Raw genomic sequence first — 17,500 nt, forward strand, 5'->3', positions numbered from 1 at the left:
TGTTTAATACTGTGTAAACGTTTCGCCCTTCGGGCTTCTTTAGTACACGTTAAAAAAATAAAAAAAATACCTGGTAAAAGCTAAGACTGATGCTGCGTTATTTATACAAAATCATAAGACAAAAAGTGCAAGGAAAAAAGTGTATAAAAAGGTGTAAGAAAACGCAGTTTCGTTACATAATATGTACAAATAAAATTAAGAAGTCAGTGTCATTGTCATTTGGCAACTTGTGTGATTAGTCAGTAAGGCAAAAGACCATTAGCGTGTCTGCTATATTTGGAACTGATCTTTGGAACATGACTAAAGGAATGTTTCATAGGGCACGGAACCCTTTTTCCCTTACCCAACAGGTCAACGTTTCCTTCACTAAGCCTCCCATAAAGAGGATTTAGGCCTCTGGCAGCAGTTGCACTTTGGATTTGGCAGCAACGTCTCGCCTTGTTTTCAAAACTGTAGCTATATATCTCACATAAATCCAACAACTTGTTTTAACAATGGATATCTTTAACTTTATTTCCGACGCGATAGGTCAACATTTACTTCCCTAAGCCTCCCATAGAGAGGTGAAGTGAATCGTTTCGGCTATGGACTATTACCTCATACTTGTTACTTGTATGCGACAAGCCATGACAGAATCACCCCCCCCCCCCATCCTTGTCCCACGCATGTTAAAGTGCTTCTCGAATGTTATTAGCAACATCTTTTCAGAATCAGTAAATTCAGTTATCTATTTCGACAGAATTTTTTCTGAACAAGTGAAGATGGCAAAGATTATTCCAATCCGTAAAGTGCATACGAAGTAAGTTTTTTTCGCTTCCATGGACTGAAGCGTAGGAATAACAAAGTCTGAAGCTGCGAGTTCTGATGCTTATAAACGTTTTGAATTTGGCACTATGTGCAAAGCGTCTTTAACGTGCGCTCGGCCAAATAGATCTGGCTACACAGCTGTAACGTAATAAATCGAGTTGAAGACAAGAAGCGTCATGGCTGACAAGCGAAAAAGATGGTCGGGGAAGACGTATTGCGCGGCTGGACACCACAATGCCGTTAATTGCAGCAAGAAATCAGGCATGCCAGGAATAACAATGCACTATTGCCAATCAGACGAATCTTACGGCATAAGTGGATTCGGTTTGTCCGAATTCACAGGGCAGATTTCGTCCTAGCCAAATTTTTAGCTTTGTGTTCTGCACACTTTGGTGATACAGTGGAACCCCGCCTTACGAACTCCTCGTTAATACGACCTGCCCTTTCTTCCGACCACGTTTTTGTTGCCCGCACGAGAGGTCACTTGTTTTCTTTTCTGGAAACCTCATGAACCCGACCACTTCGTTATTACGACCAACGACCACTTTTTGCGTCATTCCCAGTCGTTATTTTATTTATGTCTTGTGAGGCTGCTGAATATAAACAATAATGCATTATAATTGTTTTAGTTGTTTTTAAGCAAAGGTGTTTGTGGTTAGCATGTTTAATTGAAAAACCGTATCTGTTATTGACAACTGGCGGGCTTCAGACCACTAGGACAACATGTCGTTATATAACGACATCGCGAAAGTTATTGCTTTTGTGCAAACTGATTTACATACTTCTTCGAAGCCATTTCAACTTTTTAATTCTGTAGTAGTACGTGTGCTGTAACCTACAATATAGAAAACGTCTCTTTGAGTGCTCTACTGTTTTTTCACTACACGCCATCCCCTTTCTAGAATTTGTAAGACGTCATTTTCGTGTTTTTTTCTTTTTTCTTTTTTTTCTCGTTTTCGTTCAGTTGCAATGAACTAAGGTTATGAGGTTGCAAAACTGTAAAAAAGGTTGATTTACAGTAGAATTAAAGGACTGGTACAGTATTAATTTAGTTGCACCATAATTGGACCCTGCCCCGTTAATACGACTACCTTTCTTCGATGACAGTGGTAAAGCGAATATTCCCAAGCGGTATTTGATCAATCCTCTCAAAGGATACAAAAATGGCCGGTAGCTTTTGCAGATATTTTCATGGCGAAAACAGAATACAGGCCGATTATTATCACGAAGAGCACAAATTAAACCACTAGTTCGGAAGCGATAGAGCGACTTTCATATGACCTTGAAAAATAATGTAAAAACAGAACGTAAACAAAAATGCAAAACATTTAATTGGCTTATCGAACAAAAACGAACGACATGCAAACAACGTCACCTCTTCGTAGAACTTTCTGGAAAGCTTCACATTGAAGTGATTCGAAATGCAGTAACGTGATTGGGCAATCAAACTGTTTATTGCCCACGTTAGGAGTTTCCTTGGCGGGAATAAGGATAGCTTTGTTTTTATCTTGACAAACATTGGTCTGTGAAACAAATTGCAAACACTTTTTCAAGGTCCTGCGGGCTAAGTCGCTCTATGTTGACGACGTTTTCTGTCTGTGGAACAAAGCCAATACAAAATAAAATAATTTACGCCAGCTGAAATATCATACTCAGAAGTCACATTCTTGAAGTGAAAAGTGTACAAAGGCGAGAGATCTAGATTTAACAGGGACTCTACCTTTGATGTTCAAAGACATGGAGACCTTTCAATATACGCATTTTTATTTGTGTCATCCACTAGTCGTTAAGAAAGGGTTAATAATGAATTTCAGGACGTGAGTTTTACTCTGCCTTTGTTTCTAAGATGTCTGGAGCCCCAAGTGCAAGGAAACTGTTCGCGTCTACGAGGGAGTTGCTTAATCAAGTAAATGAGTCATATCTGTTCATCATATACGTCAATGACTTTGGGTCGCCTCTTGCCTGGAATCTATCATCCATTTTATTTGCTGATCTCTGAAAAGGACCCAACTATTTTAAACAGTATGGCTTACTGCAAACAACCTTCCCCTTAATATATCCAAATATACGTTTATGGTGTTTTGACCACACAAAAGGACTATACTGTGATTTTGGCACCTCCATTAATGTGGAAGCAGGAACACAAGTCTCGGAGGCCTTCTTCCTCGGTGTCTAGATAGTAAGCAGGCCCGGCCGTGATGCTTAAATATCCAATATTTAATTTATTTCCGTAATAAATGAGATCATGCTATTCCCTTGTTCTTGTGTTCAAATATTCTTCCAGTTGATATGCTTTATTTAAAATCTATTTCTCTCCTCATGCACGATATTCAGAGTAAAAGTGCACCCCCTACCTTATTAGATCTTTTCAGTCAAGTTGATTCTCTGCACTCATATAATACTCGATCTGCTACTGGGAGCAAATTTTACATAAACGTTTTTAAGACTAACACAACAAAGGCATTCCTTTTCACGACGTGGATGTAAAATGCAGAATGAATTCTCGGAAGTACTTCGTAAAAAAAGTAAAATTCCTTTAAATAAAATGTCTCCAAAAAGGACGGATACGATTCTAATTCCTAGCTACTGAGATACTTATATTGGGGGCGAATTCATGACTTAAAGTTTCGCACTCAATTCTCATTAACTAGACATCAAGTTATTATTTCTAGTGCGTTCGTGTTAATTGATGTCATTTATTCCATACTGGAAATGTAAACTTTGAAACTTTGAAACTTTAGGCTATCATATATGAAGCTGGCGGGTAATAGGCCTTTTCTGAGTTCATGTCTACCTCCTCTTCAAAGCGAGTCCAAGTGCGAAGTTTTTGCGATGGTAATTAGTTCTACTTTACATATCGATGAAAATTAATTTTCATAACAAAAACTTCGCACCTAGACTCGCTTTGAAGAGGAGGCAGACATGAACTCGGAAATGGCCTATTTAGATGCGTCGCGTTAGCCGTCAACAACAAATGGAACGGCAGAATGGCGCTTGTCTTAAAACCATGAATCCTTTTGCTGCGCACTTCTATCTTCGCAATACTTGCTTGAACCACACCGGGCAAGAAAAGGACCGAAACCAAACAGGTTTGATCTACTTTGGGCAAACATCGAATTTGAAGCTCTCTGCTGGTAATCCATATAAGTAAACTCTATACCTTCACCGTTGGCACAGTTTTCAGAGAATGTGCTCGATTCAAAAGTTGATGATAAATTGCGCAAATTATACGAGTAAAGCAACTAAAATCCTGATAACAGTGGAAATATTTTACTTTTGTCTGACACGCATGCTACGAGTTTTTGAAAGCGATTGATTGCACTTAAAATTGTTACCATCCCCGAAAGATATTAAATATTATAAATGAGTCGTTGGTTTTTTTTTTTTTTTTTGGCATGTGGTCATACCGTGCGTGAATCAAGCAAACAAAACCAAGCGATATGACATCGGTGATCGGTGATAAGGAAAACAGAAATGTGATTTTGTGTTTGGGTGTGAATGGTCATGTAAGTGCACCAAAAGCCATTCCACGGGACCGAACTAATGCCTTTCAGTTAAATAACATCTTAATGGCGGCGTACATCAAAAGCTTTACCCCCCTCTAAGATCTTGGTGAACTGTTTCCGATCAACTAGGGCCAGATGGGATTTCTTTGGGAAGGAAGTTAAAACAGTTGGCTTAAGCTTTTCCCTCCCACGTTTTTGGTTATATATGTGCCACATGCGTAGTATGCATTGTGCGACATCCTGGTTATTGTCAATTTGCTTTATTTTATTTAAGGTTTTACAGCACTGCATCCAGAAAATCCAAAAAGATGGGGCCAAAGAAATTCACCGAGAGCACACCCCTCCCCCACCCTAACGAAAGTGTACAACAACATTAAAAAAACAGTTAGGTTAAGAAACCTCTTAAAGCTACTGGAACAAAGGGGTTGGGAAAGGTCGGGGGCCCCTGGCGTCTTCGTAAATCCGCTGATGGTTGCGAGGAAGACCGGGGTATCGTGGCCTGTATTAAGTATATCATCTTTTACGAAGAGCTCGAGCTCATAAATAGCAAAGAAGAGCATTCCTGCGCCCACTCAGGGAGCAAAAGTCGATAAATTATTGATGTTCCCATTGGATCAGAATTAGTTGTATTTTCTTTTGCCTCATACATACAAACAAAAACTGCGGAGACTATTTTAAATTGGTAGGGCTAAACGTTTTGGCCTACACAAGCATGCCTTAGTTGTCACTGTCCCTCCATTTATCATGATGCTTTTTTCTATATCCTCTGGGCCCGTAAAAAGAAGCAAAGCAAACATTGGTAGGGCTATAACCGTGTTAATTATACCACCTGAACTTTTCCTGACCAACAAACCAGGTTTAATTCCGATATTGAAATCTGTCATAGAAGGCTATTCTTGGTTTTCACATGACGTCACGACCGCCATGTTGGTGCCCTAAACAAAGAAAAGGCGGCCATGTTGGTTCCCCGACCAAATCCTCCGGGAATTTAACTCTATTATTATGCAAACGCTTCCTTTTGTTTTCGTTGAAAAACATGCCTGTTGCTCACGTGAGTGAAAACCAGCAATAGAACTAGAGTACACTTGAGATTCAGTGTAATAGCACAGCTTAATTTGCTTTGACAGGCGTAAACAGGGGACTGGCTTGTAGGCAGAATAATTTTAAGCTGAAGGGACTCATAACAAGGTTTCTCAAATGAAAAACCGTCTACGTTTAAATTTAAGGGTACATCACTCAATTAGGTTTGATTTAAATGGTTCAAAACAGAAACGCTCCTCCTCGCCACAGATGTTCTCCTGAAACAGCAAGAAAACTCGAAATTACTTTAGTAAACTTTGTTAGTTAGTTTTCAAGTCTCCCAGTGAGATGTGACAAGTGTCGAATTATCAAACATTCTTGTGGATGTCAAAGGTACAACTGGATCTCAGGTTACCCCGTTTTTTCAATGTTAAAACCTGCTTAACTTAAGTAAATGGGGTTTTAACTCTGAGATCCGATAAACGTTTTTGCAAGAAAGATTACGGGAAAAGAACCCAATACGTGAGTTTATGCGTTAGCGCTGTTGACGTTTCGAAAAGTTTCTTAAGCATGACAGAAATATCCACTCTGCCAGCAGTTTCTTGTCTCGAAGAGAAAGAAAGGACCCTGTAGTAATGGTGTTAAGTTGTCAAACCCAGTCTTGATCGCACTTCTAGACACCATATTGATTTTCGTACTGAAGGCTTTCGCCTGGTCCAAAATATGAAGCGAGCGCTGCCTAAACCGGTTTGACCGGAGTGACTAGCCAGAAAACTTGAAATGCGGCGACTTAAAAGACTTGACACGATTTCTGCAGAGCCACTCTTTCTCGTTCTCTGTCGAGGTTTAGAGAGGCTCTGCTCGCTGGGTGAGAGATATCATGGCAAGGGACGAAATCCCTGAGTGATAAGAGCAATCTTGGTTGCAAGTGAACTAATACTTCTCATGTCATGAGGTCATGTGACCACAGTTTAACCACTCATCGCCGGTCAGACTGAGGAATTCGAACGATCAATTTTGTCGACTTTGATGATGTATAGTTTAATATTTCTTACCGTTTGAACCTCCATTCCTACAAAAGATAACTTTAAACGGGAGAAAATAATTTTTACAATAATTTTTTTAAGAAATTACTTCGTATTAGAGAAAAAAAGTTAACTTTAAAATAGCTTATTTTCACTTTCAAATTTCCTGGGCGCCGCCATCTTGAATAATGGCGACGTGTTACGCTCGACTTGTTATTCTAACACAAAGAGCTCTTGCAAAATGAATGCAAAGGCTTTTTGAGGTAAAGGCTCTCTTTGAAATAAAATGTGATTTTAAACTTCATTTCACGTGGTTTCAAGTTATAACTTTTCCGGAGTGGAGGTTGCTTTGAAAACAACTTTGCTTAAAGTTGATTTTTCAGGTTGGTGTACTCACAGTTTGAATAAGTAGTTGGATGAGCCGTAGTTACTGAAGCGGCATTTCTCCCTGTTTAATCACACACACAAAAAAGGAACAATAATTGGGAAACGATGAAACCTCTGCAGTAATAGCACAACAGCACTCTATAACTACCTTTGGCTTCAAGCTTCTTTTACGTGATAAATTAAATCGCACATTCTAGGCGACAAAAATGTTGACTAGCTATAGAGAATCGTAAAAGCAACAATGTTTGAAGTCAGAAGAGAAAGTAATAGTGTTAAAAGGGAATAAACAGATTTGTCATCATGTCATTTCGCAAACTTGCGGCTGCCTTTAATCCTCACCAGAAAAATTCTACTGTTTTGATAACGTTCGGCTTCAACAAACAATGCAGGTAAAACACTGGAGCACAATACAAGCAATACAATGCTTGACATCATTTTCGTTTTTAGACGTCTCGAATCTCCCTGAGAACGTAAACCTCATTCGCACAGCCGTGGAAAAATCATACAATTTTGGAAAACGCTTTAAATTTTGAAATATGGATTGTCATACCACCAGTATTTACCAGCCAGTGGGTCGATATCTTAGATGCTGATCAAAATACATGTGACCAAACTCTTATCTGTTATGAAATAAAACACCTTGAAAGAACTTACTATCTGTAATTGAAAATGACAGCATGAATTTTCCTTAAAGGTCAACAGCATTTTATAACAGCATCTTCGTAGTCAAAGTTACAAATTGCTAGAAATAAACACTTACTGCACTGATTCCTGTACAGAAGATTTGCCTGCCTTGCATCAGTGCGGCTTAAAATTTCTCGCTGCCCAATTTTAGCCTGGCAATGTGGAAGTATACATGCATATTTAATTCCTCACTCCCTATAGGGGCTTTTCAGGGCCAATGAACACAATCACGACAGAACAGAAAATTGAACAACAACTTTTAAGAATCCAAAATGGCCGAAGGCAAGGTAGTGTGCTATTTACAAGTGCAGTTGAGAAGTTGAACCAGGGACTACCAGGAACAAATTCAACCAGTGGCCAGAATCCTAACCACTGGGCCGTACTGCCTCCAAATTTAGGCATTATTTTAATATTGGTACACTGGGTTGAGGGAGATAAAGTAGTGTGTGGGCGACACAGTTCACAGCTCTAAATGCTTAGCATGACGCCATAAAACTCCCCTTGATTTATCTAGGCTTAATAGTGAAGTTCCGTGCGCTTTCGGTGTGAGCACGGAGCACCATGATTAAGAAACTATGCTAAACCACATCCTCAGAGACCTAGGGGCAGCTAGTCGGGACGATAGAATGTTCGCGGTGAAAGTTTACTACAAAAACGGGAAGAGCCCTTGGGCACTTACTCTTGCCGAACCAGTTCCAGAAGCGTTCGAATTACCTGCTTCTTATTGGTCCCAAAAACAATCAGCGAAGAGGAGCAGCCGGGTGACTCTGATCTTTTCTTACACGAAGTAGTTTTCCTCACCGATCACCAAGTTGCCTAGCGCGTTCAACGGGGAAAGGTTCTCGAGGAACGCTTCAGGACAAAATTTTGCTTGCAGCTGTGCTAAAGCTTGTAATTTTCCGGCTTCGATAACGTTTTGTTCCGAATCTTTCCTCGAGAAACTTTTCCCGAATCTTTGGCGATTACACGATTACACGATTTTCCAGAATTAGTTGATATTTGCACTCTAAAGAGATTGAATTTACCAGCAAATCTTGTATTATACCTATGGATACGAGATGCTAGGGTCAGGATATCAGAGATGATATCTGGAATGCTATCAGCTTTATTCATAATTTTATGTATAAGACAGCACATTTTAAATTTATATATATTTCCTACTTTGAGAAGTCCTAAGAGTTTAAAATATGGATCGGCACTCTCCCTACTATGCGCAAAGAAAATTATTCGGAGGCATTTATTCTGCTTAGTTTGGAGACAGTGTAATCTAGTTTTATAGGCGCAAACCCATACTATTATGCCATAACTCATTAAAGCATATTATATTTGTTTGAGCATGTTAAAATTCAAATAATATCTTAATTTTGTAAGGATTCCAAAATTTCTTACTATCTTATTGTTTATATGTTGTATTTGTGCCAATTAAGGTGCTTATCAACTGATGGACTCCCAGATATCTAATATAATCTTTTTTCTCTATATTGTCAATAGTTATTCTTGCCATGATGGCATATAGAAGAAGAAATTAGCATATAGTTTTTTTTGAAAAGTTAATAATCCATTTTACAGTTGTGTGCTGAGTTACCTGGCCTATGAATGAAAGTGAGGCTGGAGTTGACCTTGTTTTGATAGAAACTTCACTGCTTTTCTTATAAAATTCTTACTAATTAGCATGACAACAACATATTAACATTAGAAAAGGAGGGAGGTCTACATCATAAAAGGCTCAACACCAGCCTCACTTTCATTTAAAGGCCAGGTAACTAAGCACGCAACTGTAAAGAGGTTTATTGACAACTTATTTAGAGCACAATATTTGTAAATTAATGTGACCAGTGAAGCGTGACCATTTCGCAGAATGATTTTTAGAGCTTATCGAGGCGTACATCTTTCTTGTTATGATCAAGTGACACCTGTTATATCAACTTATTCGCTGACCAGTATCACCTGACCATATCGGCCGAGTTTAGAGCTCATCGAGATCATCTGGGTTTTTTTAAACCGCTGACCAGGTACTGGGTTTTGATTGAATCGCAAGCTTAAGTCAGGTTAACTTATAGTACGAATAATCCCATTTCCGGTCCCTGCGCTTGGACTGGGTCCAATTAGACCCATAAAACAAAAAAATGAGCTACTTCGGGTTTTCTCCAAATTTGGTGTATTAAGCCTGGAAACTTGAGTAGGTCATATGCAACAGCCCTCAATGCGTAAGAATGGCCGCCTCAGTGGTCTTATCTCACATATATGAAGTTATCCTGCTATCAGGCTCTATTTTAGTTTCGCTTGGTAAATAATGTGGAGTTGGCGAAACGAAAAATAGAACTTGACCAAATTCCTCTTCGAAATTCCTTCCACTCACTTTTTTTGATTGATTGACATGTCCTTCATCGGCCAATCAAATTTACTTCCATTACACCAATACACACGTGGACGGCAGATTCACGCTAGTTTGTTTTGACCACAGCTGATTACCGTGGGAGGAATATTATAAACGAATTCGACAGTTACCGTTGGCTTTAATTTGGGGAATGTTTTCGACGACTATATTGCGGCAAAGGCCGATGTAATTCTTCCTCCGAACTTCACTGAATATGCAATCTTGACATCTTAATTTGTAATTGAGATAATCTAGCATTCTATCGTTGGACGGTTTGGCAATAGATTTTTAAAGAAAAAAAAGGAGAAATACATTATTCCTTTAACGTGCTTGCCCATTTGGTGAATTTTTTCGGGTAATATCTTCAGTTGAAGAATTGCGCACAGTAAAATCATGATAAGTTTGGCCGTTAATTTTTTGATGGAGTACGAACAGTAAGATGGACTCGCGAAGTTACTTTTATTTTTGTACAATTGTCTATCTCTGGAAACATGCCATTTTAGTTTCTGGAGTGCGAGTTTTAAGTTAAATCAACTGGAAATATTATGAAGCAATCTTGACTCCAAATTGTGCAAACAGACCGTGTCATGTACAGTACGTAAATAATGCCGTTTGATACACAGATGTTCAAAACATGCATTCGTGTAACTTGCGATTTTATCAGCATCTCCTCCTGTTGATATATATGTCCTTTGTCTCATCCAGGAAACCAATATGCATCGGCTTTCATTGCCATTTAAAAGAACGAGCTATTTCGCTTTCAAAACATCTGGGATGTTTGTGCCAAAGTACTTTCAACCACATGGCCACAGAGCTCGACAACGGAATCGCTGATTTCACTCTTTCCAGAGATTCAAACCCGATTCTGGACAAGTTATGAGATGTTTCAGAGGGCATATCTCCATTTATACAAATAAAATCAAGGTGCACCGTCCACGGCGTTGTAAGAACAAAAGGCAGCAAATTTTTTCGGACACTTATGGCGGATTAGTCTCGAGGACTTCGCGAGAGCTCCGCGCAATCACGATGGCATTTTCACTTCCGGCGTTTCAACAGCCAATCAGATCACGAATTTGGCCTGCCAAAATTCGGCCGACCGTTCGGAATTCTTGAGAGACTTTTGGTCAGGCCCAATTTTAGCGAGCGACGACATAAGAGAACATATGGGCGAAGCTAAAAATGGGCCTGATCGCAGCATAATATGAAGTAAGTTCTACACTTCGATTTATTTCGTTGTTAAAAGACTTTCAATGACAATTTTGGAGGAAATGAGAGTACGGGATTCGATCTCGGATCACTTACGGCTATGCATCCCCAGATGACCACTAGTTTACTGAGACAAACGATACAAATGACCGCTAATTTTAAAGTATTTAATTGAGATAGTAGTTACAATATATTGAAAGCTAACCAAACAAAAATGGTTGCTTAGACTTAAATCTTTAGAACAACATCGTCTAAAAATGAGTGTTGAGACTTAATTTTGCGGATAAGCGCTGGTTGAGATGAGTGCTCAGACGCGAATATACTATCGATTTGTATTTTATATCATGTAATTATTGTCAAATGTCCCCAATCATTCTCTCTGTGCCAACATCCAATCATAACCCGGTGCGAGCCCGGTGCAATTCCTGTATTTAGCCTCTACTGTGAACATTCTCGTCACCAGAGCCTCGGGTCGACCCAAGGCTCTGGGAAACTCTGCGTAGGAGAACATGCACCGTAGGGTTCTTACAGCCAAAAATTGGCTATTTGAGCCTTACGGCGCCTGCTCACTCCTCGTGCTAACATGAATGCACCAATTAGAGACGCTTTTGATTGTTCTTCACGAAAACCAATGAGAAGACACTTTGTTTCAGGGTTCCCCAGAGCTCTTCTCTCCCTCGGTCAAGAAAAGAGCTCTGGGGTCGAGATTGCTACTGTGAAATGCTTTATTTGGTTCGTGTCCGTGCATACGGGACCCCGTGCCCGCAGTGCGCGCGGCTTTCAAAACTGTGCTATCCTGTCACCGGAAACGGTGCACTTCTGTGTGTAAACAAAGTTGTTGTCGATGTACCCTGTCGAAAGGACGCCATCAAAGTTTTTTTTCGCGAAGTTAACGCAAATAAATATGTTATCAATACAGCTTTGACGTCTTCTTACGCGTTATTCAAAATACGTTATTCGAAAAGCTGAAATAACAGCCAAAGAACAACAGCTGACGTTCGAATCACAGCTCGCTGGCAACGCAGTTTTGGAGCCAAAGTTCGTTGACAAAAATGTTGCCACAAAATCCTTTAAAGCGTTTTCTGGCCCTTTAATTTCGGATAGCACAATTTATTCGCTCTCGCTAAATTCTGATTGGTCAATTTAAATTTCAGTAGCTCTCACTGTATGCAAGGGTGTGCAAACACAACTGCTTTTTATGGACTGTTTGAAATGATTTTTTATGGAAAAAAAACCTTTGGTAAAGGATGGGAAAAATATCAGGGAAATAATTTCAAGCAATTTTAGCACGGCAACTGGAAAATAAAATCGAGAATTTGAGGTCATTAATGAAGATAACATTTGCGTGCGAGTGCGAGCCATTATTCTTACATGGTAATGCCACGAACTGCTGCGTGGTCGTGTTTTTCGCGTTGAAAATCGCGCTAGATCATTAAATTAACCTCTCATGAATGAAAACTTCATACTTTGGAATATTATTATGCTGAAATAATATACATGAAAAAATTACTCGATACACCAGTGCAAAAATTGTAATACCAGTGCAAATTACACATGGAAAGTCTGGATTATGATTGGCTAATAAACAATAGGGTTTGGTCAGATCCAGTCAACTGCTTTCGTTTTCAAATCAAGCGAGCACCCTGGATGGCGCAATTTATGGCGCAATTTTCCCTGTTTACATGATTTTTCTCGTGCAATTTGGAATAAATAAGCACTTGTAAATTTTTTCGAAGACTACAAATTGCACTCGCCCTACGGTCTCTTGCAGTTTTGATAGTCTTTAAAAAAAAATTTACTCGTGCTTATTTATTCCAAATTGCATTCGAAATCATGTGATTACCTATACAAAACACAATCGGCTTTGTTTGTCATCACGGAGAAATGACAGGCGTCGACACATATAATTCTTCTTTAGCCAAATTTGGTGGAAATACTAATTAACTAAATTAAAAAAAAACGTCTTTTTCAACTTTTGCACCAAAATAAAATTTTCGGGAATTTTTGAAGCTACCGTTATCTCTCTGAAACGTCCTTGGTTTTTATGCTGATATTTTTTTACTGAAAAGCCTATTTTATATCCTTTAAATGAGATATTCTAAGCCACATTGCAATAGTCCAGAAAAGCTAATAAGTTTCATAGGTCTTTTAGGACCCATGCTTTCACCTGAACGCAAATGAGATAATTAACAGTAAGGCTTGGCTAAATCTGTATATTAGTGATCATGAAATAATCACAGCAAATGCCTCAAATGTGTTAAATAAGAACAAAAAAAAAACAAAAAAAAAAACAAGCAAATTCATTCTAAATTAATTGATGCTTTGTTGCTTATAATCTTACCGTAGGATCAAGAGGAATTATTGTGGGAAGCCCATTTCTGGTGAAAAAATACTCTCCATAATGCATCACGCTGTCGTAATCGTATTTAGTCCCAAGAGAGTCGATAAGCGATCTGCCATACTTCTTGAAGTTATGTTTTGCCTCTGCAGAGTATCAGTCTGTGTCATTATAAGTGTATATAAAACAAAAGCAAAAAATATGGAGACAAAAATAATTTATCTTACATTAAAAAAAAAAAAACGCTAAGTCCATTGAATGATGAAGCCGACAACCTTGTTTAGTGGTAGTGAAAACCCTTTTAAGTTCGTAATCAACGGCCTTTTACATTTTGTTTAAAATACTGTTCCACTTTAAAAGTTTAGGCCCGGCCAAACGATAAATGTTGGACGATCCAACATGTTGGGTGAACCAACATTTTATCGTTTGGCCACCGTGTTTGATGATCGTTTGGCCGGGCCTTTATCCACGGATCCCATGTAAGCAAATATTTTATACTTAGTACTGTAACAAGAAAAAAATATCTCGACAACTGGTCCTCAGTCAGAACTTTTGTCCCGACAAGCTATGTTTCTGTGGTATTAATAGCCCTTTTTATGGTTAGTGTTTCTCATTTGCATTACAATATAATCTAGCACGTATGTGAGGCAATTTCGGTCTAGTTTGTAATATAGTTTCCACCCAAAATTGCCTCGCATTCACGTTAGATCACATTGTAATGCAAATGACATAAACTAACCGTGAAAAGTGCTATTTGAAGCCTACACCATATGCATACGCAACTCCTTAATGTTCAAATACCTGCGTGTCCTTCCCAAGATTCGCAAGAAGATACTTTGCCTCCGCATCCATATATGGTTACTGAGTTGACTCGTGAAAGACGCGTGAATATCAGAGCAATTGATATGGGAAACACTTTCTCGGTTCTCACCGTTTGCTTGATACACTATCTCTTTAAAAGACTGATTGGCAAGGAAACCCTAAAAAGTGATTCACTGAATACACCTACTTGGTTTTATGTTGTCAAACAATATCGTGACATATTGATCCCTGTCCGGACGAGAATGTTCGTGGTAGTAACCAACAGCATGGCCTGTGGGGGTAAATACTCAGTTGTATCAGCAATTTGTAACTACATTAAAGCCTTAAGCCATCGCTGACTTGACTGGCTATAAGCAACTACAACGATTTTTGCAATAATGGGCAATTCATAGAGGAAACCTAAGCTTGCTGACGTCATTACTTTCACTATTTCAGTACCGTATTTGCAAATAAAATTCATCTTATAGGGAACAGATTGGCATCTAAAGTTCAACCAATTTCTTAAACTTAGACATATCCCAGATTTTTAGGGATTTAGTTTGGATAATCAGCAAACTATTGCCCATAACTGGATAGATAAATAATTGGGTAACAAGAGCGTTATTCTTTAATTATAAATAAATTTATCACATGGCCCGTACCGGGCCCCCACGCGCCTGCTTTCATTGTAAAACTATTTCTGGAGAAAATCCCTGTATCACTGCCGTAGGTATTAGCGCGAGAAGGGCCAGAGAAACCGTACGGCCCTGTTAGGGACACGTACTTGGCTCTGCGCGATGCGTTAAAGGATTTCGTCGCTTCTAAACATCCAAGTTATTTAATGCCAGAAAATCAAATGTAAACAACATATCAGATAAATGTTCTGCGCAAAATTGTAATTTTTTTTGTCCAAACTTCATCTCCTGAGTGCTCATACACCTTATTCCAAAATGGCCACCATTTTTGTATTCTTTTGTTTCCATGTAAATTGGCCCTTATGGCCTCGTTAAAGGTTTAATATTCTTTTAAATTCTACGTTTGAAAGTGAGACCATAGGGTCAATTTGCATGGAAACAAAAGAATACAAAAATGGCGGCCATTTTGGAATAAGGTGTATGAATACTGTAGAGAGCCATGTGGGCTTCCTGTTCAGCACGCTTGTGAGGGTACTGGGACCTTCTCACCTCACAGTGTGACTGTTTTGCTTCGGTCTTCAGTGCCTTATGCTTCGTGGATAATGGCTTTGAATCAGCATTTAAATCGGTAAGAATATGAGCCATCGGCCAATAATCTTTTCATCTATTGTTAGTGCAAATTATTTTTCTTTGTCTATGCAAAATGTTTCGAGTTGCGCCTTCGTATAGAACTTTATTTTATTATTGTAAATGCCAATGGATTCCTTCCCTGCGAGCAGAGTCTCTTTCGATCTTCCTAGATAAGTCGGGAAGAGGAAAGTAGACTTTGCCAGCCGGCTCGACATTTTGTGTTGAGCATGCGTTAAAAATTCAAACGTATTCCTTGTGCTTTTGTTAATCATAATGTATCACTTTTATAGAGCGAAATATTCCTTAGAGCGTTGTGAAGTGTCACTGACATCGCCACCGAGTCAGGGTAAGGTTACCTTCTTTTTCTAAGGTTATGTTAGTCATTGGTCGTATTTTGTTGACTCTTGGTAAATGTGAGTTATTTAGGCTCGACAGGCTTATCTTTGTTTCTGTGTTCTGCTGCTATTTGTGGCACATTAGCTTACTCGTAGGCTCGATATCCGCCGCTCACTGAAGTTCGGGTATCCTCCTCGAGAAGAGACGGCTGGACGCGTGAGCGATAAGTTGTGTCTGTGACGTAAATTCAAATATAATTTATGCGAAGTTAATATTTGCGGGGAAATAGCATTAGACATCCCAAAACACTGATTTTAACAAAACAATAATTACATAACAATGCCTAAAACGTATGCGCGAAGTTTCCAGATGATACGAGCTTGAGTTTGTGGTTAAATGATCAATGTGAGTTTGAATTTGTTGGGAACTAGCCCCGAGACCCCTCTCGGTCCCTCATCCGGGATATGAATGTTGTAAGTAGAGATCGCACATGACGGAAATACAACTTCATCTGTGTTCATAATTCGTCTCGTTTATGCTTGGTCTCCTGATATACAGCGCTAAACTAATTCAACCGGCGAATCATCAACAAAATCTTCGGCCGCTTCAACTCTCGGTCGACCTCATCGAGCCCCTCGTTTTGCAACCAATAAACTCAATTGATCTTGAGGAATTTTATTTCCTCTTACATTACCGAAGTCTGAGGAGAAAATTGCAATAACAAAGGATTTGAAAGCCGTATTTTGACCTTGGCGCCAACTGGAAAATCAGTGAAGTTTCTCGAACACTTTTCGTTGTCGAATTCTTGGATGTTTCCTACCTTAAAAGCTCGAACCGGCCGGGTCAAAGTTTACCTTCGCAGCCAAAAGATATAATTATGCCAGACCGATTTGTGCAGGCGAGTTTCTGATTGGCGGAGATTAACAATGGCTCACCTCACGCGTCCACCCGTGTTTCGGGAGTGAGCGCTGGCTCATTTCCCGAAACAGAGGCTGGTAATCGAGCCTACAATCCTGGATAAAACTGTTGGCAAGGTTAGCACTTTTGAAGTCTTCATTGCTTCTCTCCCCTCCCCCCTCCTTATGTTGTGCAAAACTGAATGGTTTCAGCGGGGAATTGTTGAGTTACCTTCCAACATGTTGGAAGGTAACTCAACAATTTCCCGTTGAAAGCATTCAGTTTTGCAGAACATTGAAGGAGGGGGGAGGGGAGAGAAGCAATGAAGAATACAGCTCTGATGTGGTTCATTTACATAACCTTCCCAACTACTTTTGTCTGAAAATCCTGGGTGTGGTCTTAAATTGGAAAGACGACTTTTTTCTTAGCGTTTACAGTTCCTTTGAAAATCAAACACAATTAGTGCTTGCTTTAACATTTATCATCATGAATTTTAGGCGTTTATCTGGTTAAAAATAAGGTAAGTTTTCAACTTTCATTACATGTGCTAGGACGTCATGTTGCATTGGTGTCTCAATACGGTATTAAATTGAACATGATGAAAATTCCCTCGTAAATGAACAGAAAGTGGAGGAGACTAAATTATAGTTAATTAAAGCCAAAAAGCTGGTCCTGAAATGTCAAACGCGTTTCACGGACTAAACTCTTACAATGTCAGTTGCAGTTTGCCAAGTTGAGAGCAGCGCCTTTTAAAAACGTCATATGCATTTCAAACAGACGGAGTCACATTAAATAAGTAAATTAACAGTGATTACTTCTTTTCCACCAGTAGCGTGAGTAGGATGGCCTGT

At 39.2% G+C, this 17,500-nt stretch overlaps 1 protein-coding gene across 1 annotated transcript in view; it reads right to left on the reverse strand.

Moving 5' to 3' along the window:
- Positions 1–5,304: 5,304 nt before the first annotated feature.
- Positions 5,305–17,500, reverse strand: part of LOC137997293 (zinc metalloproteinase nas-14-like) — a 19,902-nt gene continuing 7,706 nt past the window's right edge. The window contains exons 6-10 of the mRNA XM_068843207.1: positions 14,360–14,443; positions 13,354–13,496; positions 7,506–7,581; positions 6,756–6,806; positions 5,305–5,611 (exon numbers count right to left, since the gene is read on the reverse strand). Coding sequence (XP_068699308.1) covers positions 5,610–5,611; positions 6,756–6,806; positions 7,506–7,581; positions 13,354–13,496; positions 14,360–14,443 — 356 coding nt within the window. The 3' untranslated portion in view covers positions 5,305–5,609. The remainder of the gene's footprint in view (positions 5,612–6,755; positions 6,807–7,505; positions 7,582–13,353; positions 13,497–14,359; positions 14,444–17,500) is intronic.

The sequence above is a fragment of the Montipora foliosa genome, chromosome 3 (genome assembly GCF_036669935.1).
Source record: "Montipora foliosa isolate CH-2021 chromosome 3, ASM3666993v2, whole genome shotgun sequence".
NCBI lineage: Eukaryota > Metazoa > Cnidaria > Anthozoa > Scleractinia > Acroporidae > Montipora > Montipora foliosa.